Source organism: Aedes aegypti, chromosome 2 (genome assembly GCF_002204515.2).
Source record: "Aedes aegypti strain LVP_AGWG chromosome 2, AaegL5.0 Primary Assembly, whole genome shotgun sequence".
Classification (NCBI taxonomy): Eukaryota; Metazoa; Arthropoda; class Insecta; order Diptera; family Culicidae; genus Aedes; species Aedes aegypti.
Window position 1 is genome coordinate 367,723,623 of NC_035108.1, and position 25,396 is coordinate 367,749,018.

Here is a 25,396-nt window from a genome sequence, read left to right on the forward strand (position 1 = left end):
CAGACAAGGATTACATCAAATCTGAATCTTCCGGTGCTAGACAAATTCCAAATTTACAGCAAATAAATCTATTGCTTTTTTATGGTAGGTTAAATTTCCTGAAACCATAAAAAACGCTTGATCCAATCGATTTAAAGTTGACCAATTTCAATAACAAGTTTGGTTTACTCGGAAACATTTTAACGCAAATTAACTCCATATTTCAAATCAATTCTTGCCTCTAAATTAAAGGCAGAGATAAGCAGATGCATTTGCTACAATATACAATGCACCTTGTTCAAATATGCATTGAATAATAAAGTTCACAGTGCAGCTCCTTATTAAGACTGTTCGTAAACAGCCTTCCAGAAGTTCTTCCAAAATCGTGAAACTGATTATCGTTCATCGTTGTCCAAGTTAAATTGTTTATTTTTAAAAGTGATTAAAGTCTTACAGGTTACTATATCTTTATATCTTCTATCTTCTATCAATCTATCCATATTAATAAAAATGGAGTGGTGTTTGTTTGTCACGAAATGGTTTGCGAATGAATTGACAAACTTTGAAAATTCTTTCACTAAAGTGTGCCGATGTGTTTGTGTGCACAAAAAGTAATAGATATTCATAGGAAAAGTCGAGAAAATGGGACTAAACTTTTTTGTTAGTTTGTATGGAAATTCCGCAGAGCCATATAACAAAGCCTACTACGAGGCAATACAACGTTTGCCGGGATCACTAGTATTTCAAAAATCCATAAAAGCTGTCACTCCGACACTAGGAACAGACGGAAGTGGACCCCCTTCAGCAAAAACTCCTTGCTTTCGAAAGATCATTAACGTTTAACAATTTCGAATCTTATTTCAATATTGTATCCAATGTACCACAAATCTCAATAAAAAAAAACACAAAGTGATTTTGTGCACTAGTGTTCTCAGTTACTTTTTGTGATGATCTTTTTCTGCCATCCGATTATGCTTGGTGCGTATCTCTCATTTGAAGTATAAGCGATAGCTTACGGAATTATAAAATGTTTTTGAAAATATTAAGTAAGACAAAAATGGAAAATGGACAAATAAAATCGATCCATACTGTATTGTAAACTTGAACTTAGATACTGAATGAATACTACTTGTCTATCTGACTCATTTTTCAAGGATATCTGATTGAAAGTCACCTTGTATATAGAGATTTTTGAGAGTATGGAAATGCCATTGACCTGTAAGTCTATATTCCTTAGAGCTTAATAGTATTATTGATGATAATGTTCAAACGGAATTTTTACAACTTCAGACATAGTTTGAATTCAAACATATATTTATGGGTATTTTTTCTATAACGAGTTCAAAAGAAATGCGGTTTGACTAAATATCTACGGTTTGACTAATAACGCAACCACCGATTGTTCAACACTTAGAACAACAATTAGGGTCAGACGGTGCAAGATAAGCACCCTAAGGATGAGCTTGATTCAAACCTACTTTAACATTTGTTTTTTTTTTTTTAATTAGTAATCAATCTTCAACTTCCAACCTTCAGAAGTTTTGATAAGTGAAAAATAGTTTTACAATGCCAAGCATACTAGTAAATGCGAATTTATAGTTTCACACTTTTACTCAATTTTGATCATATAGTGCTCATCTTGCCTCAAGGGTACAAACTTATTTATATAACTAAAACAATTGTGATAATTTTCAAATTTGATAAAAGCATTGCTTTAGATTATTCACAAAAGATTGTTTCATAACTACACGGCCAAAAAGTATGAATGAAATTGTTTACGCAGCAAAATTGTCAATTTTAAATGACCAAATCTTACATGAAATGCTCAAGTATTAGACTACAATGTAGTTCTGAAAATATTTACATTGTGATGTTGATTTCTTAGTTGATTTTTTTGGCCTTCATATCAATTCAATGTTATTATTATCATCTTGCACTGCCTACCCCTATGAATATTTTATAGCTTTGTTACAAACCTTCTTAGTCAGAAAAAATATTCGGTAGCCATTCCGGATTCTACGGGACCTTCAATTATTAGAACATGAATAATGAATATTTTGTGTTTCTTGTAATTTATACCATTATTATTCAAACTGCTTTAAAACAAAATACAAGTAGATCTCAGCTCTTGATGCATTGAATATTTTTTAAAAGGCGTAATATTTCCTGACAAGACAAACCAATTTGTAGAACAAAAAATGTCTGTTGATTCGGATTATTTTCAAAATACTTGTTGTATTTTTTGCCAGCTTTGTTCTTTTAGTCATGTATGGTTTTTGAAAGTTATTGTGCTAAAAATTTGCATCAATACTTTATCCATATGAGTGAATCTTACTGCCGAATTTCAGAAATATTGGTCGATAAAATGGCCGAAAATACATTTGTTCTCCTATATCAGAATTATAAATTCGTCTTTTGTTTTAAAATGAGAGATGAGAAATATGGCAGTAGTAAATTCAGTTCTGGAGTAATTTCCTAGGCGCGATAATAATTTCAGGTCAATCGAAGCATTAGAAGCCGAGATCCACTTTTCTAAACATGAGTGTTTACTAAATAACGTCGTATTTTTTCATCAAATGATCAACCCTTTAGCACGAAATTTGGCTTATCGGCTACCAGGGACGTCATTTAAGTACTAACTTTTCTTATCGACTGCAATTGGAATGAGACCGATCAAATGTTTCAAGGGACACGAAACATTGCAGACATCAATTGCACTAAAATATTCCTTTTTTTTTAAGGCACTCTGTGCTCGTGGCCACTACTGTGCCGGACTCAGTTGATCTTGTAGCTTCTTTACCGATACAGATCTATTTTCAACTTATCTATATTTACATCTAGTTTCACTTTCTCCTAATCTTTTACTCTCACACCGAGCAGGTAGGAGAGAGCTCTGCTGTTAGTGAGCCTAGCTGCCTGCGAAGAGGGTCAGTTTATCTCAGTCACCATCTGATACTGATGGAGGATGGCACAAAGCACAATCCTCCGTGAGGCGTCTTCTGGTGGCTGGACGAGTTTTTTTTGTGGAGGGGCTGGGAATCGAACGCATGACCTTCCGCTTATGAAGCGAAAGCGTAACCTCACGGCTACAGACCCCCCAATTCCATGAAGTTGACAAAAATAAAATCAATTTAATAACCTTTAAAACTTATTTTATTGCATAGTAAGCTTAGATGTAACTCAAATATGGCTTCAGAAAAACCAGATTAATTGAATGAGTTCGTTAAATGTATGAATATGAATTATTGGATGGCTTTTCAGTGTCAACAAAATCGAAATATTGCTGTTTAATCTTGTCCAACTTTACGGTCACGTATAGGACCTTCAGTGTTGTTCTATTGAACGTCTATTATTATGTTGTCAGAGTTATCCCTCGCAAATGATAATGAATCAATAGATACCATCTGGAACCCATGCTAAATTTTGCCCGGAATTTGTCACCTAGCACATGATAGAACACTTTTGCTTCTGATAATATTTTAATCAAAATTTTTGGTATTTGAAGCAAAGTGTTAAGTGTATTAGAATAAAAGTTCAAACTGATAATTTATAAACTGTATCAAGGAATACAATAGTTTGAGCTGTTTTAGGCTTAAAACTGTACTTTTCCACATCCATAGTTTCCCTTGTTCAAGCTTCGTGCTAATTATGGACTTTCTTGTTCCTTTAGACTCTACACCTAATAAGATGCACAGACAAATGTGATAAACTTTTCTATTTGCTATCACTATGGTACGGTTTTTTGAGTTGTGAGGAACAAGTTTTCGAATATCACAGTAATCTAGCACAATATTTTGAAAGACTATGATAGATTTTCAAGTGTGTTCAGTTGTCTAAGAGTCTTATGTGGTATGTGGTACGGAATCCATAATTAGCATATAAATATGGAAATGGGAACAGGAAGCATAACATAAGCAATGTATAACAATGCGGCTCCAAGTCTTACGTAAAATTCATTAAAACGAAAAACTTCAAATTGGAAATGATGCCAAGAAAACTTTTGTTCGCTATCATAAAGCCGTACTTCCTAGAGGAAATTTTCAAGGTCAGCTTAGTTTCCTTCCTATGTTTAGTTTACGCTTCATAGCCAAACTGCCGATTGAACTACCGCCTAAAACTCGACGAACGTCGGATAAATGATTTACTTCCCGGCATCAGCCCTATCCAAAGGGGCGCGAAACCATTTCAGCCGAACGTAAATATTTACATTTGCACCCGGTTTTACTACCCATCAATTGCGCTTTCAAGTACAACGGCTAAAGCAAACAAATTTGGTGTAACCTTGCCATAAAAAATTGGCTCATAATTCTACTTCCCTGTATGCAACGTACGAAACTTTGAACACACCCTTAGAGGGCAACTCCACGTTGGCCAAAACAGATGTTATCATCGTCTTCTACGTCGTCTTTGCCGAGTTTTGGCAGCTTCCTCCGGTCGGACTGCACCGCACTAAATGTCAATAATCAAAAACCCATCTATTTATAGGACTGCTCAAAACCGGTCACTGGCAAATCGTTCTACGCGATGGAAGGCAAACCCGTCTGTCCAACGTGTGCCGGAGCGGACGATGAGGATTAGTGCCGAGAACGTCTCTTTCCTCCGTCGGAGTGGTTTCCCGGAGCGGAACAACGGGTGGAGACGACGGTTGTCTCACTGACCGATTGAATTGAATTTCCGCCCCGACTGGAGAATCCATAACGAACTCACGTCCGCAACTACACACACTCATGCACACTCAAAAAGTACTACCGCTTTCTATTTGCTAGAGCGCACGTCTAAAAATAGGCTTATCACACCGAAACCGATGGAAATTTGGATCTACTTAAGGCTAGAGCAGCTTTTACTTGTTGATGTTATACTACTTGTTACACCCCGTTCCTCAGATAGGGATCCGGACGTTGCATATCACAGAAACATACCCATACTCGAAACCGTGCGGAGGGTGCGAAGCTACATGATGGATGCGGGCTATATCCCATTGACCCACTTAAGAGACCCCTGTTTCGCGAGAAACGGCTGGTGTCTCGCCATATGCCATCCGAAAAATATGCCGCACAGCTGTCGCCCTCCCACCCGATGTTCAATTTTCTCTTACAGGTGACCTCTATCGGACCGCCCGAAAAGTCTCGTTAATTATCTCCCTTGAACAGTTTTGGGCCCATACTCGACGGGATTGAAAATCCCTTTCTCCCCACAGACGAAAACAGACACAAACCATGCCCAGACCTACACCCACACGTGCCGACTGAACTGACTCTGTAGGAAAAACCTGACGACTCGTAACCGGACAATGTTGAGCGTTTGAGAGCGAAGAAGAAATTTATTTTAAGATTGTTTTTACCACTAAAAGAGCAGCGATTTATCTTAATATTTATATAAAATTACTTAACGATTGTCAAATGAAGATAGTATTGTGTAAATAAAGAAGACTAAAAAAAATAAAATAAAGGACAAAAAATAACAACAAAAACAAAACAACAATCGACCACTCGCGCCAATCCGTCCCCTAGTGGCGTCGATGGACGTGAGGTGGACGCAGGTTGACGCACGTCACGTACTGTGGGTGGGAGTGACGCACTAGGCGTCACCCTCAACCGACTGTGCGTTCGTCACCTCGCCTCTCATCATACAACGATGCGTGGTTGCGCCCGGCGGCGTCGTGGTTTGGTCCGCAGACTACGATGCGCCTCGCGGCCGGCATACGTAATTTGTTTGATCTCCTTTTTAGAAGCTTACTGTGTGTCTTCTTGCTTCCCAATCCATCAATAACAATTTGGCATGGAAAGGCGTCGCAAACCTATGCGATTGGCGGTGGAATGAGATCACCCTTCCGTGACCGTGAACGTGCGCGTTCTGTATCAGATTTTCTTGGGCTTCGATGAAGTCACGATTTTGTTTCTAACATGGTGACGTCATCGCCGGTGCTTATCTTTGGCTTTTAACAGTGGTACTGTCTAGTTTCGATTGCTACAAATAGACTTGTTTACTGCTTGTTCCGTTTTCACTTGGTTGATAAAATTCCGTTTGGGTGCAGTTGTCACTCAACTTGCGCGAACGGTTATCTAATCTTGTGCGTAATGTGCAAATTTTGTCACTTGATATTAAAATCAGATGAAAATTGACATTGACATTGCGTAGATAGAGTTCAATAGGATCCATTTTTTTCTATAAAAAATCTTGTTTTTGTGAAATAATACGAAAGAGCGTGTTTACTTGTTGAGCACGTCAGGAGTTAATCATCAATATTAACTTCCTTTTCTTGATCAGCCTAAATAGTCGGTAGCGATTGTTCCAATTGGCAAAGAATTAACACTACGGACTGCCTGTTCCGGTTGTATTGCTGTTTGCGTTTGAAACGCAAATATCAAATGCGGAAACACCAAATGTGACAAGATTCTTAACAAGGAAGGCGAAGCCAAAGATTGGTTTTCTTCGCTAGGTTGGCGGTGATATGGATCATGGTTGTTAAGTATCCTTTGGTTACTTTGTGTTACCGCATTTGAAGCCCAGTTAGAGTGGATTTGCACCTCAAACGCAAACAGCAATAAAAGTCCACCCCTTAATTCATGGTGTGATGCGGCTTCATGCTTACCGTGCCTAAGAATGAATGGTTACGGGGGTCCAAATAAAACCTAACCGCTAACGGAGCCTAGTACCAGGAGTACCAGGACGTCCTACATAGTATGTTGCCCTTCCTGTGCTACTCGCAGCAATGGTGCGATATTGTATTTCTCCTAGATAATCGGCTGCCCTTCTTCAGTCTCAAGCTTGAGGTTTATTTTTGTTTTTTACAAGGGGAAAATCTGCAAACAGATACCCTAAGAAGGTATCTCAGGGAATGCGGGGATGACGTATCAACGATGACCCGCTAAAACCAGCCCATGCACTGTCCTTGAGCAATTCTTGTTGAATTGCCAAAGTGGTGTACAGTGCATCCACATTACCCTTGGCCTCAGATCCTTATCTCCCCGGAACCACCTTACGGCATTTCTTCGGGAAGGGACCAGTGCAAATAGCACAACACGTGTAGCAGAAGTAGCCTAGGCAAACTGCTTCTCCTAGCCGACTTAAACAATGTTACAAGGGACCAACCTCGGCAGGGCTAATTCTCTGCAGCCAACTCTAACGCCATAGGCCTGGCAATTCTAACATAATTTGAGTGACAGCCTTAGTTACTGCATTCCAGCACTCGGCATCCGCACACATTCTTTATATTATATTGTCGGGGGACGTGTCCCCTCCGCATGTAGCGAGCATGCAACCTCTCACAACAATGAAACGGGTGCAATCTAACACGACATGCTCCGCTGTTTCTTCCACACCAGCACAAATGGGAACGTAGGAGATTCTGAGTGCCCGAACCTTTGCAGGTACTGCCCATAGCAACCGTGTCCTGACAGAAACTTCGTTAGGGGGAAGTTCACTTCCCCATGGTATCTTCTATACCAATCTGACACATTTGGTATTAGCCGATTGGTTCATCTACCTTTAATGGAGTTATCCCATTCATGCTGCCAACAACTGAGCGTTGTCTCTTTACACGCGTGGCGGACTCCTCTGGTACCTCTTTGGTTGAAGCATTGAATATCTTCCTTGATGATGAAACCGTTTGGTATGCGCTTGCTACTCTTAACCCCATGATCTTGTAAGTGCTTTCCAACCATGATCTTGTAAGTGCTTTCGACCAGATAGGTCCTCCATACCTTAGTATGGATAGCGCCACGCCTGCCGCGAACTTGCGGTAATTACAGCAGAGCTGTTAGACATCGTCCTTGAAAGCTTAGCGAATTGCAAATTGCACATTACTGAACCATCTCCTGGCACAGTAAATGGCTGGGCATGGCGTACCATTGGTACCTCACGTACCTGCTGTAATGAAATAGACCCCTTTGTGTGGTCCTTAGCCTCTTGCCCAGCAACTCCTGTCCCTACCTCCTCGCGGTACTGGCCGGGGTACGAGTAACCTTAGGGAAGATCGGGTAACCTCTCGCCGTATGCTGACAGGGAACGGCGGTTTGCTTTTGCTTGTGTTTCTGCAAACCTGGATCGTCTGCACTCCATGTTAGGAGCGGCTCACAACAGCGCCTGTTCCCCGACGTACTGAAGGACCGCGGATTCGGCATCGTATCGTTGCAGGAAGTGTGTTGGAAGGCATCAATGGTGCGAACGTTTAGAGGTAACCATGCCATCTACCAGAGCTGCGGCAGCACACATGAGCTGGGAACAGCTTTTATAGTGATGGGTGATATGCAGAGGCGCATGATCGGGTGGTGGCCGATCAATGAGAGAATGTGCAAGTTGAGGCTCAAAGGCCGGTTCTATAACTTCAGCATAATAAATGTGCACACTACGGAAGCACTGATGATGACAAAGACGATTTTTACACGCAGCTCGAACGCGAGTACGACCGCTGCCCAAGCCACGACGTCAAAATCGTCATAGGAGATCTACACGCTCAGGTTGGCCAGGAGAAGGAGCTCAGACCGACTATTGGAAAGTTCAGCGCCCACCGGCTGACGAACGAGAACGGCCTATGACTAATTGATTTCGCCGCCTTCAAGAATATGGCCATTCGTAGCACCCACTTCCATCACAGCCATCCATACCGATACACCTGCAGATCACCACAGCAGACAGAGTCACAAATCGACCACGTTCTGATTGATGGACAGCACCTCTCCGACATTATTGACGTCAGGACCTATCGTGGCGCAAACATCGACTCTGACCACTATCTGGTGATGGTGAAAATGCGCCAAAAACTCTCCGTCGTTAACTTCGTACGGTACCGACGGCCGCCCCGGTATGACCTAGAACGGCTTAAGCAAACGGATGTCGCAACTGCGTACGCGCAGCACCTCGTGGCTGCACTACCGGAAGACGGTGAGCTGGATGAAGCCTCTCTTGAGGACTGCTGGAGAACAGCACATGCAGTGATCAACAATGCTGCTGAGAGCAACGTCGGGTATGTGGGCCGGAGTCGACGGAATGGATGGTTCGAATAGGAATGTAGACAGATTCTGGAGGAGAAGAATGCAGCTCGGGCGGTCATGCTGCAGCAAGGGACTCGACAGAACGTGGAACGTTATAGACGGAAGCGGCAACAGCAGACCCGCCTCTTTCGGGAGGAAACGAAGTGCGAGGAGATGGAACAGCTGGTCTCAAGAAACACCTAAGTTCTATCAGAAGCTCAACGCATCCCGCAACGGCTTAGTGCCGCGAGCCGAGATATGCAGGGATAAGGATGGTAGTATTTTGACGGACGAGCCTGAGGTGATCGATAGGTGGAAGCAGCACTTCGACGAACACCGGAATGGCTCTGAGATCACAGGCAATGAAGGACGGGACAACAGAGGAAATGCCGTCGTCAGTACTGCTGGCGATGGAAACCAAATAGCCCCCACTTTGAGGGAGGTTAAGGATGCCATTCACCAGCTCAAAAACAATAAAGCTGCTGGTAAGGATGGTATCGGAGCTGAACTCATAAAGATGGGCCCGGAGAGGCTGGCCATTTGTCTGCATCGGCTGATAGGCACAATCTGGGAAACAGAACAGCTACCGGAGGAGTGGAAGGAAGGGGTAATATGCCCCATCTACAAGAAAGGCGACAGGTTAGATTGTGAGAACTTCCGAGCGATCACCATTCTAAATGCGGCCGACAAAATGTTATCCCAGATCATCTTCCGTCGTCTGTCACCTGTAGTAAACGAGTTCGTGGGAAGTTATCAAGCAGGTTTCGTTGACGGCCGATCGACAACGGACCAGATCTTTACCAAAAATGTGAATACCACGTCCCAACGCATCACCTTTTTTTTTTCAAGGTGATGGACTCTCGTGCCTGTTGTTCAATATTGCGCTAGAAGGTGTCATGCGAAGAGCCGGGCTTAACAGCCGGGGTGCGATTTTTACGAGATCCAGTCAATTTGTTTGCTTCGCGGATGATAAGGACATTGTCGGCCGTACATTTGAAAAGGTTGCAGACCTGTACACCCACCTGAAACGCGAGGCAGCAAAAGTAGGTCTGGTGGTGAATGTGACCAAGACAAAGTACATGCTAGCTGGTGGGACCGAGCGCGACAGGGCTCGCCTAGGTAGCAGTGTTACGATAGACGGAAATACGTTCGAGGTGGTCGACGAGTTCGTCTACCTTGGATCCTTGCTGACGGCTGTCAGTCAGTTCATGGTGTATTTTTGACAGTTCACGTTTTCCATTACTCTTTTTCGAGCGTGTACTATGGCCTCCAGAAGAAGCTGCGGTCAAAAAAGATTCACGCCCGCACCAAATGTACCATGTACAAAACGCTCATAAGGCCGGTAGTCCTCTACGGGCATGAAACGTGGACGATGCTCGAGGAGGACCTGCAAGCACTTGGAGTCTTCGAACGTCGGGTGCTTAGGACGATCTTCGGCGGTGTGCAGGAAAACGGTGTGTGGCGGTGAAGGATGAACCACGAGCTCGCCGAATTCTACGGCGTACCCAGTATCCAGAAGCTGGCCAAAGCTGGAAGGATACGATGGGCAGGGCATGTTGCAAGAATGCCGGACAGCAACCCTGTAAAGATGGTGTTCGCTTCGGATCCGGTCGGTACAAGAAGACCTGGAGCGCATCGAGCTAGGTGGGCGGATCAAGTGCGAATTGATTTAGCGAGCTTGGGTCAGAATCGAGGATTGAGAGATATGCGGCCACGATCCGAGTATTGTGGCGTGAAATTGTTGATTCAGTGTTATCTGTTTAGATGTTAACTAAATAAGGGTTTATTCACAAATTTCATAACGCCAAAAATGGTCATTTTTGACACCCACCCACCCCACACTTAGTATGAATATTTTTCGAATTTTGTATGAGCTGTAATACCTTAAGAACACCCACCCACCCCCTTTAGCGTTACGAAATTTGTGAATGGGCCCTAAATGAATGAGTCATCTCCAGAGGTGGCATAGTATTTAACAAATCTGTTAAAGCAGAAATGCAGGCTCCTGATCAAAGCGTTGACTGAACATTTAGACTGGACAATTCAGGACATTTAGTTGTTTGTACACTTTATATGGCCGACATTATTGTAAGAATCAAGAAATACTACAATCTCCATCATTTTTAACATTTTAATCAGTAAATTATTTCTATGGGTAGGCAAAACAAACTTCGCATACTCATGTCCTCAAAAGATCTAGTCTTCATACTCTACAACCTTATCACAACAAAGAGACATGAACACAAACGTCGAAGCAGCGTAATTCGAGCTACGACTTCATCTCATAAATTAGGCACGAGACTGACATATCGCACGCTAATACCGACCGACCCATATAATTGCGGGACCAACATCAGGGTAGAACTAGTTCTTTCGACTTTTTTGTGTTCGCTTGGTAAACTGTGTCCTTTCGGTGATTGGTAATTTATGCGCTCCTGGCGATGTTCGTGATGCTTTTCCCCCTAGCGCGACAGGTGCCGTGTCACGGTGAAGCTGACACGCCACACCACTTACTTTTGGGTGGGATTACTGATGCCCTTGAAAAATGTAAACAGTTTGGCTTCAACATGTGTGCGGTGACGAGGACGCCGTGAAAGGGTGAAAGCCATAGGGGCGACAGGTGGTTTATTTTTGTCACGCTGACTTCAGACGCCATGTGTTATCGCGTGGTGGGCTTAGACTGGCGAAAAGAATGTGATATTTTTGTTATCGGTCGAAGTCAACAATATTTTAAATTCTTTATTTGGAAATTGCTTCAAAGTTATTGGCACAACAAATGATTTGAGGTCATATTGTTCATCGCATTGTTTTTTAATCTTTTCAATATTATGATAAATAACACGTTTAATCTTAGCAGTTTTAGATGCATCATCGAATTTTAATCATTTTTAAATTTTCAGGTATACAAATCAACTATCAACTTTTTTCAATCATTATTCCCATATCAATTCAACTCGTTATGAATATAGGCGTCGAAAATGCACGGAATGCTCACCGTTCATTAGTTCGAAAATCCCCGGAATGCACAAGTGGGACATTCTCTGAGCAACACGACAAATATCATCTTCTTGTTCATATTTTCGTGCACGTTGCAAGGCTCGCAAACACCTTTCCGGCTGTTTGAAATTTATCACTCGAAAGCAATGAGAGTGAGTGGAATATATTTAGCAACATGAAAATTGCGTGGACAAATGTCACCAGCAGCTAAGTAGAGCAAAGTACGGTGTAACAGTTCGATTTTGGAACGTCACTTTCTTGACTTACCACCCAGTTGGAAGGTTGTCATCTAACTTTCTTGAACTTGGATGAATTGTACGAGGTGACATCTTTCTAATATGCTGACAGAATACACCCACATTAGCCACCATGGATCTTCAATCCAAAATGACGTAGCCTGAATTAGGCCGTTTCTTGTGCAAAATTTCAGCGGATTTGTTTCTCAGATCATATATCTTTCAACAAATTGGATAGACCTGTGTGTACCTCACCAAGTACGCGTTCACTCGCGTGTGTTGTACTTGTTTACAACCACCCCCGCTCGAATGTCCATTCTTGGATTTCGGCCGAAAGGTAAAATGCATCAGACCCGGACTCTTAAATCAGCGGATTTGCGCCCGGCTTGGAACATCATCATCCATCACCAGAAGAACCCTTCAAAATGGGTTGCCAACCGGCCGACCGTGACGACGTCGGTTGGTTCTTTAATTGGATAGTAATGATCTTGTGAGAGCAGTTGTCAAATGTGCTCTTTTCATTTCTTTGCGCTAGTAATAAATAAAACTTGCAAAAAGCGTAGATATACGTCGACGGCCGGTGTACTGGTGGCAAATTAACACCCTGCTAAACAAGGCGTCACCCTAGACGAACGGTGTAATGCATGTAAGAGAAGCGTATACAATTTGGTTGCATTTGCAACCTTGAATAAATCAGATTGTAGCGAAATTCACACGTTCACACACCTAGGGGGATTGGGGGCAAAATGAACACACGGGGTAAAATGGACACCACCTTATTATCTGAGAACATGATGAATTATATCATCAAAATGTTTTAACCTGTATTAAATTTGTATTGAGCATGAACTGTTTGGCGGTCTAAAAGTTTATAATTTGCCTAAATTATCGTTTGAAATTTATTTTTTAGTTCATCTCAGCTACAAATTGGTATATAAGTAAGGGGATGGAATAATCTAATTTTCAAGCAAAGGAACAAACCTAGAACGATTGACGCTCACTAATAATATTGTATTCACTAAATTTTACGAAAGTTTTCATTTTGAAACCAATACTTTTTACCAGCCTTGTTTCGTCCTAATTTTCTATGTTGGTTTTTTTACTTTTCGAGGGTAACTGAAAAGTATTTCCATTTTATGGTCTTAAAATAAGCATGTGTCCATTACGCCCATAAATCCCCTATTACTATACTAGATGTCTGATCCTGGCAAGAACACACGGAAATAGACCTTAATCGGTGAATTCAATCATAAAAGAAAGCTGATTGTTGTTTGATGCTTATCGAACACGGAAACGAAAGCTAATCAAATTCTGTTTGGATGTTAGACTGAAGTTCTTTGACCAAGTACAACCTTCAATTCACTTCACTGCCATGGAACCGTGCTAGGTAATAGCAACACCTTTATCGTAAAAGTTTTATAGTTTACAGGCATGCAATTATCGGAGGAATTTCTACGTTTTGCATGCATTTGAAAGACTATCATCCATAAATGACGCTATTTTCTAGGAGACGTTTAGAATGAAAAGCCTTCGATTTACAAATCAACTACGAGCGAAAATGAAGTATAACATTTCACCAAACAGAACCACGTCGCCTATCTAAGGATGTTCCTTGATGCGATTTTGTGAAAATAATGCACTCTAACTGGGAAGACTTTCATAGCCTGATCGACGCCACAACGGCCGGGCACGGCCTACCCCATGGATACATATGTTGTTGGTAAGCAATTCCGCCGTTGATTCTTTGACATACCCCCGAATTCCATTACCCCGAACTCCATTGATATGAATCCCATCCGAATACTCTCTACCCCGAATGACCTTAGCCATGGTCGTAGCCAAAATTTACCATGAGGGGGGGTTTTTTCAAGCGACCTTGAAAGATTATTCTTGTATTCCACGGAAAACGATCATTATATACAAACTCTGCACCCTGTTGCATGAAATGTTAAACTAAGTACGGATGTACTCCTTTATCTTTCATAGTGAAAAAAAAGGAATCCTAAACGCGTCTGGCTGAGAGACAAGTCCATTCAATGCATTGGAAAATACAAGATTGGGAAAAGTCTGAAGATTCGATTGGTTGAGTTCTTATTGACCGTCAATTTAATGGGATTTATACTCTGTCATATATTTTCCATGGAATTTCTCTGGAGATTTCTTATTTAAATCATACATGGAATACATTAACAGTTGTTTTTCACTCTGTTTTTTTTTCACTCTCTTTCTACGTTAAGAATATAACTAATTCTTTCAGATCGTCAAAAAGAACTACTCAAGTGATTTCTACATCTATTTTCCCAAGAATGTTTCGGAAATTCATCTAGGTGTTTCGTAAGTAATTCCTGCTAGAAATAATTCAGTGATTCTTTCAGGAAGTCCGCCAAGGATTTTGCCAAGTATTTTACTAATATTTCTTGCAGAAATTCGTGGAATCTTAAGAGGGAATATGCTGAGAAATTTCCTTTGAATTCTTTTAATGTTTTGTTTTTTTGTTACAATAGGCATGCATAAATAAAGATAGTTAAACCTGAAGTAAGCATTCCCAAGCAGCACAATTTGTTCCAACTTAAGAATAAAATTATCTCTTGAAACTAATGAGAGTTGTCAATTGTTGAAAATATGACTTACAATTGCACTGAATAGCAACGCAAAAAGCGCAAGAGGTGAAGTCTGTTTGCAACATATTTAAGTAATATCGAAATTGCTTATTTGTTGCATGATACTTAAAAGAAAAAAAAAAAGAAAAATATGAACCAGAATCGATCTTCCGACCTCAAGATCACCAATCTTCTCCTCTACTCACTACTCCACCAGCTCTTCGAACAATTGCTTCGCCAATGCGCTATAAAAGCGACCACATGGCCCATTAATCAAAGCTTGATGCTTATAACTTGACTGCACCCTTCGGAATACAAGTTCATTACTGGCGAAATTAGGCCACGCCTGAAATAATCTAAACTTTTCGCAAAAACTTCCTCGCAACACATGAGAAACACCTTTTAAACAAACAAAATGTTGCTAGACCATGTTTTCGTTGTTAGATGATACGTGATGTGCAACTCAACCATATTGCAACTGGATTGAAACAAACAAACTTCTAGCTGTCATACACGTAGTTAGAGCAACTTTTTCGCAACTGTGATGAATCTTCTTCAGTTGTGGATTTGAAACCGAAAAATGAATGCAAGTTGCGGATGCTTTTAATGAAAGTAATTTGAAACATAACATTAAAACCGGCATTTTGGGAGAAGTTTCAAGAGTTTGTTTGAAAAGTTGCTGAAAACATCATGATAAATTTGACTTCATTGCTATTTGTAGAGAACATTTTCAGCAAATCTTGTCGTTTCAAAATTGTTGAACGTCAAACAAGGAGAACAATGCATGTTCATTGGAACGGCAATGAAACTTAATGAGCCTTGATAATGATATGCAACCGAACTAGAATCAATTAAGTTACAGATGCTTTTATTGATACGCGATTGAAACCATTTTTGGAAAGTATCTCTTTGGAAGATGTTTGGCGTGCTACTTGGGTTAGATTCAGTACTAAAATGGTCTTTTAAACTATTATTTATTATGTTTCTTTGGAGGAATACATGTTTGAATACATGGGGAAATCATGAGAAAAAATTATATTACTTCATGCTAGGAAAATCACATTTAATTCCAGGACAAACCACTGCGGTACGTTTGAGATGTAATTCATGTATGAAATCTTATTATATTACTTTTAGTACTTCTGATTATATTATCTTGCAAGTTTTCGAATTTTCTATAAATATTTTAGGGGAATTGGCTGGGTAGTCGTAAAGTGAACTCCTGGGAGAATTGCCAGATTATATTATTCAAAAGCTGTTTGATGGAATCCCAAAGAATTGCCTGGATTAATTTGTACAGAAATTGCCATAGGATCTTTTCATGTAATTACCTGGAGTAATCCTTAGAAAATCCGGAAATTAATACTCGAAAACATATTTTCAACAGTGGAGTTTCTTAAACAAATTCCAACTATCGGACGTATTCTGGGAACTTTTTTTTAAAAAAGCTTAAAAGGTATTTCAGGATAAATTGCTAAGATACTTTACCGAACTATTTCTGACAAGTTTCCTTTTAAAAGCTTTTGAGCAATTTCTTGTGAAATATCTAACTAAGACAATGGTTAGAGATGTTTCCAATGAAGTTCCTGATCGAATAATTGAAAAAATCCTGAAATAATTTCTCTAGGAGTCCTTCGACAATTTTAGCAATTTCTCGGTATGTTCAAAATGAATTGTTTGTTTGTTTGTTTGTTTATTTTCGACACTTGACACCAAAAGGGTGCATTCGTGTCGTTTAGAAAGTGTGTTACATTCTGATACAATTCAGTTCACTAGCTTTAACAGTAACTTTATAATTTTGTATACAATCCTGTGTCATGAAGGAACTTTAAAATCTTTTTCATATTAATTTCATCATTCGATAATGCATCTTGTAAACTTGTTGAGCTAATGTCATTTCCTTGTCGTTGTCTGTCGAATTTTCTACATTCAAGGATCAAATGCCGTACATCAACCACTGATCCGCAGCATTCGCATGTTGGTGGTGGTTCTTTCTTAAGTAAGAAGGTATGGGTTAGCCGTGTGTGGCCGATTCGGAGCCGTGTTAGTATTTGTTGATCGGCTGCGCTTCCGTAATCTACCCATCTGTGCGTATCGTTCTTAATTTCTCGTAACTTCGAGTCTCTGGATTCGTACCACTGCCTATTCCATCGGTGCCGTATACCTTGCTTCATCGCTCTCAGAGCGTCCTCTCCTGGTATTGCAATATTGTTTGCTGGTTGTCCTCTAGCCTCACCCGCTAGTCGATCGGCTTCGAGGTTTCCGCTGATACCAGCGTGTCCTGGAATCCAGCAAAATCGAACCGGTTTGTTCCTGGCTATATGCTCGACTTGCTGAATCCAGGGATGTTTGGATTTTCCCCCTTCTAAAGCTAAAAGACAGCTGGCCGAGTCCGTTAATACCACAAGCTCCGTACTAAGGTTTGGGATCGAAACCGCCATCTTAAGGGCGTACGCCTCCGCAGAGAAGACGCTACATTGATTTGGAAGGCTATACATTCCCACAAGGCCATTCAAGTAAAAAGCGGACCCTACCATGTCGTTTAGTTTGGAGCCGTCGGTGTATACGACAGTCGAGTTTTGAAAACGAGTAGAGAGCAGTTGCTGTACCACGGGGAGGACTTTCTCCGGCGGATCGCCGGCACGGACAGTATTTTTTACATCCCATACAACTGATGGCTTTCGTGTGTGCCATAGACGCTCTGCCTTACGAGTTGGTCAACAGCGGGAAGTGCTGATCCCGTTATTTCTTCCAGACGGTTTGATGCTCGCTGAATCAGCGGGAGGGTGCTGTTGTTACGATTTTTCGCCAGTATCCGAATGGCCATCCGCGTTGTGGATTGCGTTGCCAAAAATTCAAATGGCAAAGCACCCGCTTCGGCCATGACCGAACTTGTCGGACTCGTCACAAAAGCTCCGGATGCGTATCTGACCATTTTGTTGTATGCCGGGGCGAGGGTTTGCAGCGTTGTAGGTTCTCCTCGGCTCACCAGTCCTATTCCGTAGGTCAATTTCGCAGTGACTAGCGCTGAACCAACTTGTGAAAGAGTTGATCGATTCCCTCTTGGGAGTTTAGCCCCAATCATTTGGAGTAACCGAAGACGAGACTCGCAAGATTTTTTAATCATTTGACAATGGGGTTTGAACGATAGTGTTCGGTCAAGAGTGATACCCAGAATTCTTAGACGGTTGGTCTTAGGCACTGATGTGCGATCGATTTGGATTTCATTCGCTGGTTCTCGACGTGCATTTGGGCTGCAATAAAAAGTATGTGACTTCGTCGCAGATATGGCGAAGCCCACGCTTTTCGCCCATTTGTCGACAGCCTTGACGGCGGCCTGCAGTTTTCGGTGGACGTTGGCAGATTTCGGTCCTCGAACTGCGAGAAGGATGTCATCGGCGTACAAAAGTATTTCAACACCTTTCGGTAGTACCCGAAAAATGGGTTGCATTGCGACTAGGAAAAGCGTCACGGACAGTACCGAGCCCTGCGGTACTCCGTTTTCCAGATCGTGCTCACGAGACAAGTGTCCATCCACAGACACCTGGAAGGTCCGTTCAGAGAGGAAACTTTTTAGCGTGTTGAACATCCTGCCACGTATACGCCAAGACTTCAATGTGCGTAGTATGCCGTGGCGCCAGGTCGTATCGTATGCCTTCGATAAATCCAAAGACGCTATTAAACAGTGCTCATCAGTGATCGGTAGTGACCTCTCTAGCTCCGCAAAGTATGTGTCGGTGCCACGTCCAGCACGGAAAGCATGTTGACGCTTGTCAAGTCGCCCACTTGACTCCAGTTCGGTAATCAAGCGACGATTTTTAATTCGCTCGAAAAGCTTGGACATGCAACTTGTGAGTGAAATTGGTCGGAATGCAGCAGGTCCGGAGTCTTGACAATTTGGCTTAGGGATGGGAACGACGACTGCGTTTCGCCAGCTGGTGGGGAATTCGCCGCTTCGCCAGATTTTGTTGAGAAGATTTAATAGCGTCATTTTCACGGACACGGGAAGCCGTTGAAGCAAGGGATACCCTATTGAATCGGGACCTGTTGAGGCACCTCGCCCTTTGTCGAGAGCCCACAGAAGTTCGGCAAGGGTGATATCGATGTTATATACATCGCCGGTGTTATGCGAAAAATCTGTGGACTCTAGTTCAGCTGCCGCTTTCGCCATTTGGAACGATGGAGGGTAGCTTGAAGTCGCCGATCTCTCGCTGTAGTACTTCGCTAGTTCTTCCGCTGCATCATTCGGATTGTCCGTAAACCCGCTTGCCCGCTTCAGTACAACCGGTCGCTGTTGTCGGTTGCCACGCAATGTGTTGACCGTTCGCCACAGTTCGGTCGTCGTGCTGTTTGGGGAAATTTTCGCTACGAAATCTTCCCATGATTTCTCCTTCGCTTCTTTGACCGCTCTTCGTGCTGCTGCTCTAGCTTCCTGGAATTCTGCCAAAGCCTCGGGTTGGTTTGGGTCCGTCTGCTGTAGGCGTCGGAGTGCTCGAAGACACTTTCGTCGTCGTCGAATGGCTGCCTTTGCCTCGGGGCACCACCACGGCACTGACTTTGGTCCGCTTCGGCCACTGGTTCGTGGGATAGACTTCTTCGCTGCTGCTAATATTTTTTCGGTGAAACTAGGAACATCCCACTCAACACCTGCGTGGATGGTATCGATTGTGATACGTTCATACAACGATCAATCTGCTTGGTCGTAGAGCCACTTTTGCCGATTCGTTCGTGGACTGCACCATCCGGGTATGGAAACGATTATCGGGAAGTGGTCGCTATTGTGTGTATCTGACAGGGTACGCCAAGTGAACCTACATGCCAGACTCTCAGTGCAGATAGATACATCGATTGCCGAGGTATTTCCCGTAGTCGGATCGATACGAGTAGGGGAGCCGTCATTCAGGATCACTAGTTGTTTGTCCAACGTTGTTTCGGCTATAAATCGGCCAAGTGCGGTTGACTGGTGAGACCCCCATGCAAGATGGTGGGCATTAAAGTCACCGAGAAGAAGAACCGGACCTTCTAACTGCTCGAGAAGTTCACTCAATGCTGCCTGAAACTGAGCTGAACTCGGCGGGATGTATACCGATACAACGGTAACCTGGGTGTTAATTTTGACAAGAAAATCATAATAAAAATAAGGATAATTTATGTAAGAATCACTTAAAGAGTTCTTAGAGTAGTTCACAGAGGGATCCGTGAACATTTTTTCAATAGTCTAAGGTTACATTTCATCACGAACTTTCAGAGAAAATGAAAAAGATAAGAAGTTTTGGAGGGATCCTTGAAGGAGTTTATAGAGTTATTCATTAATCCCAAGAGAAATATAAGTAGTAATAACGTGATAAGTAAAGATATCTAAAACGAAAAAAATGGACACATTTTACAACAAATAGATAACCCGTACAGTGATCCATATAATTATATAAAAATTCTTAAAGTGGTACTCCAGTTGTAACTCCTGACCGAGTACAAGAAAATGTATTGCAGAAAACTTGCCAGTTTAGACAAATACTTTAATAATATCTACAAACTTCTCAGCAAGGTCTTTCTTGCATAATTTCAGAGATGCACACCACAAATTGCTTGAGGTAATGCAGACAATTCGTTGGATTAATTCGAGATGCTCCGAAGAACAATTTATGTTAATCTTTGCGTCCCTGACCTATTTTTGCAACCACATTTTCGTGATCTTTTGAGACTAATTTCCATAATTTTCAGTCGATTAAAAAAAAAAAAAAAATACACAACACCCCAACACTGTTCAGTTTCGTGACCTGTGCTGGGAACCTCAGTCGGATGATCGGTTCCGTGGGGTTTGTCTGAAGGTCATTTGAGACATTTCCATAATAATTTAACACGTATGAAACAAAATTAAAGTGTTCGTAATAAAGCCATTAGTATATTCCAACTCTTTCGACTCATTTGGAACCATTCTGGTTAGTTACGGATTCCCTGGAACCGGTTCATGGGGCATCAGTTAGAGATCAAAATTTGATCAGCATAAACCATATCACGCGACACATCCATCTTCAAGATTTCACAGTGTTATACAGAAGTATAATATAATGCATATCGGCCCTATGCTGCATAGCCATCTACAAGTACTGCCGGAATATCCTAGAGCCAATTCCGGAACCCTGCAAAAGGACATCAATCCGATGATTGCGGCACAATATTTTTTAAGATTTTTCTTCAGGGTACGGTGAATCGGCTCTAAAACATGTCGGAGGTACTTGTAAATGACCGTATTCTTCTTCTTGATATTACGTCGTTACTGTGACAGAGCCTGCTTTTTAGCTTTGTGTTGAATGAGCACTTCCATGGTTAGTGTGGCAGATACGATGATACTCTATGCCCAGGGAAGTAAAGGAAATTGTTTGCTTGTCGTGGACCACTCGGCTGAGGAAGGCCCCAGTAAATGACCTTTTTTTTGTACAAATTACTCAATTTGCATCATATTATACTTCCAGTGAAGAAACACTTGAAGATTAATGTGTCGTATGATATGGTTTGCAATCGTCAGATTGATGTGCTGTTCCAGGGTCCCGGAATCGCCTTCAGAACATTTCGAAAATACTTGTAAACGACCCTATGTTGCAAGCAATAGAATAGAATGCGACCCTATGTTGCAAGGAGTAGAAACTCTTTGAAGAATCGAATGAAAAACATCTAGAGGAATGTCAGGTGGTATTCCTGGGGAATATGTAATGATACGTCTTGTCAAATTCTTTGACGTAATCTTTGGAGAATTCCTGGATGAATTCGTTTTAAGATAACTTGGCAGATCCTTGTCACGAGTCTTTTAAGTTCCATAGATGTTTATTTGACTACTGATAAAACCTTTAAATCTTAAAAACGACTTTAGCGAATTCCTGAAACTTTTTAAGCAAAAAATCAGTACGCAACTATTTTTTTAATATAAATACAAAAAATATTGTTTGAGAAATTCAACCAATACATGAATTGATGTGACGAAAATTGTTTAATCAGCCAAGGAGGCGAGACAACGCCAAATTATGGGAGAATTCCGATTTTAAGTTGAACTCCAAGAATTACACACAAAAATATCATGATCAGGGATGGGAAATGTACTGTCGCAAACATTTACCACCTCGACATCCACATTTTTCTACACGACCATCAAAATCCAAAGCAAACCATGACCGTTCAAAACAAAAAAATGTCACGGCTCTTCAAAACTGTAATCTTCTTCTTCCTAACGTGTTTTCAAACCTGAATGCGAAATGACTCGAGCACAGTGGTGACACGATTTTTCCGGTTTTCGGAGTTTTGCATTTTTGCTTTGCTCGATAAAGGCAGCATGAATTGGAACTTGTTTATATGTATCGCAACGGAATGATTGTGCTCTTGCTATTAGCGCTAATAGATTTCATTTTTTTATTTTGGAAACACAAGCGAAATATCAGCGGTTGAATTATTTAACATTTTTTTCAATCATTCACCTCGAGATGGCTGCCCGAAAACGATCATAGCGAAGAGACAAAAACATTCAAGCAGTGTGTGAACCGCTGGCAGCGCAACGCCTGATGGTATTGATGCTGCTGCTGCTGCTTTGTGGTTTGGTTGACCTTCAGAATCGATGAACTGTTGTAAATAGTGGTCACAGTTACCAAGCCTGATCATGATGCAACGCACAGTGGTCCAGGAATCAATTTTCTCTCAAAAACATGCCAACTTTGATTGATAATATCTCTGATTGGGGCAAACATAAAAAATATCTTTTGACGCCATTCAAAAGACAAAATAAATTGTATATTATACCAAAAAATTACAGATGTAATATTTTTGTAATTCTAATAAAATGCCCTTAAAAGACATTTCTATGAAAATGTGGTCCACCCTAATTTTCAATAACACCAAACACGGACCTTACCCGAGCAGAAGAAAATAACTACTGAATACCAAATTGAGGTATTCCATACCAGATAATTTCCAATACTTCATACCTGAATGAGGTATGAATTAGCCCTGCATAAGAGGTAAAATACCTCAAATAATATCTCCAGCATATTCTACGAACACCAAACTGATAACTAGATCAGGTATTGTAATACCTCAATAATACTTGATGGATTTTCATATAAAAATGAAATTTTTCAATAATAGTTCAATACCTCCAGCAGACCTCAATAGCTGTTTAATACCTCAATGAAGTATTTTTAATTGTTTTAAAGATTTTTTTTAATACCATTATAATACCAAATTGAGGTATTGACAACTGAACAATACCTAATTTTGGTATGATACCAAAAAATGGTATGCATAAGTTATTGGGGAGTTATTTGTTCCTCCTCGGGTACTAATACAAACAACTTTGTAGAAGACCGTTTTTGTCTAATGTTCATTCTAAAGCTCAAAATGCATCTTTCCGCGTAAAACTGATTCCTGAACCATAGTGCAATGGTATATAAGTATGAATTTCGAAAACAGTCTGTTACAGGGACGAAAAAATCATGCTCACTATGGACCAATGCACGAGTTCACTCGTTGACGTTTGAGCGGTGCACTGTTTTGATTTAGTACAGGGTTTTTACGTTTCGTTGTTTACGGTTCGGATTTATAAAATTTCTGTTCGCGTTTGTGGAGCTGCTTACTATGTATCGACCTTTTTTTTTTCAGGGATCCCTGTAGTAATTATTTTGAAGAATTCCTCTGGGGATTCTTATTTTTTTCTAGGAATACTTACATTGGTTCCTCAAGGATTTTTTTCGGAAGTTGCTCCAGGGATTCTTTTCGAACTGCTCAAGGAATTTTCCCAGGCATTCGTTGAAGAATTCTTCCACGTTTTTTTTTCAGGGAATACATCAAGGATAACCTCAGAGCTTTGTTTTGAAATTGCTCTACAGATACCTCAAGAAATTCGTCTAGTCTAAATCCTCCTAAGATTAATTCAGAAATATCACTCGGGATGCTTTTGCGTATAACTTTAGGGATTTTCTAGTGAATTCCTCCAGAAATTTTTCTTGAAGTTCGACAGCGGATTCATTCATTTCCTCAAAAAATTTCTGCAGAGTTTCTTCCAAGAATGCCCATTATGGATTCCTTCAGGGATGATCTTCGAAAACTCTTCAAATATTTACCCAGGGTTTTTTTTTCAAAAATGTCCCTATAGATTACTTCACGAAATTCCTTAGAAAATATTTCAAGAGTCTCCTAAGGAATTTCGTCTGGAAAATTCCAAATAGATTATATCACAAATTTCCTCAAGGATTCCCCCAGGGATTGAGGAATTTTCCTTGAGGAGAAAGAAAATTTTTTGAGGAAGGAACTTGAGGAATTTTCCTCCAGAAATTACTTGATGAATTCCATATGCGATTCCTTCAGGAATGTTCCCTAGCTTCCTTCAGTAGTTCCTCCAAGGATTCCTAGAGAATTCCTTAGAAAACTGTAAACATTCTCCGGGGATCTCATAAGTTATTCTTCAGTAATTCTCTTAATGATCCCTTCAGAAATTCTCCAAAGCATTCTTTCCGGGGATTCCCCAAGGATTTCTTCAGAATTTCCGCAGGGATTCCTACAGAAATGCTTCCAGAGATACCTTCCGAAATATCTACTGTTGTTGACTGAAGAAACTTTCCAGATATATCTTCAGTAGTTCTTCTAGCAATCCATTGGAATCTCTCAGGAATTCCTGCAGAATTTGTTTCTAAACATAGCTAAATAATTTGGGAGTCTTTCAAGAATTTCTTCAAGAATTATTTTATCGATTTCTTTGAAAATACTTCCAGGGATTCTTTCAGGACTAGATTACTTTAGAATTTCCTTCAGAAAAAAACTAAGTCCATGAATTTGGAACTTCGCAGATTCCATCGGAGAAGCTCTTCTTTTTCTGAATTATTTAATTGCGTCATATCAGAAGTACTTACGTACACTAGTGCCATGTCCTACATGAATTTAGAACTTTGTTGGCATCATTAGAGAAGCTTTCTTTGAACAATTTTATGAAAGAGAAAAAAATTCTATTTCATTGGGATTCTGAAATATTCGTAAATTGCATCATACTAGAAGTATTTACGTACACTAGCGCCACTTAGTGGAGAAATTTATAACTTTGTAGAATTCCTCGATGAAGCTCTAATAATTCAGATCAATTTTCTCGAATACATGAAGCTCAGATTCTGAGATATGCCAAAATATAATTGTACCACGTTGTTGATGGATTTAGAATTAAGCAGGGTCCCTCAGGGAAGATCTACTGACTAACGTAGTTGATGACTTTGGAACTTCGAAAGAATGTTCTGCATAATCTACATACTCGAAGACAGGAATGGTCTGTAAAATAGTAATACAACCGGAATTGTTACAATCCTAATAATAAAAATCTTTTTGAGCGGAAAAATACATTCTTGTTAGATTTTCAGATGATATTATTTCGAAAATGTTGGCAAGTTTGTAACACAGCGTATTTAATATAATGAATTTTGTGAAGTCATAAACCACTTAACTGACTCAGGGGAACTTTTGGATTTCATTACATGAAAACGAAATGAATTTCATGGGTGGACAAGTTAAATTCCCAGTGGGGGAATCACACTGTAAAATTTCATGTCGACTAAAAAATAATGAAAACCATCGTTATTAAGCTATG

General features: G+C 40.8%; 1 protein-coding gene across 9 annotated transcripts in view; it reads left to right on the top strand.

The window, feature by feature from the left end:
• Nucleotides 1-25,396, top strand: part of LOC5575182 (leupaxin) — a 225,779-nt gene that overhangs the window by 198,512 nt on the left and 1,871 nt on the right. Inside the window, exon 10 of one of the 9 annotated variants that reach the window (XM_021846579.1) lies at nt 4,465-5,460. The exons of the other annotated variants lie outside the window; for them this stretch is intronic. Coding sequence (XP_021702271.1) covers nt 4,465-4,557 — 93 coding nt within the window. The 3' untranslated portion in view covers nt 4,558-5,460. Of the gene's footprint in view, nt 1-4,464; nt 5,461-25,396 lie in introns of those variants that run through there. 9 annotated transcript variants of the gene reach the window in all.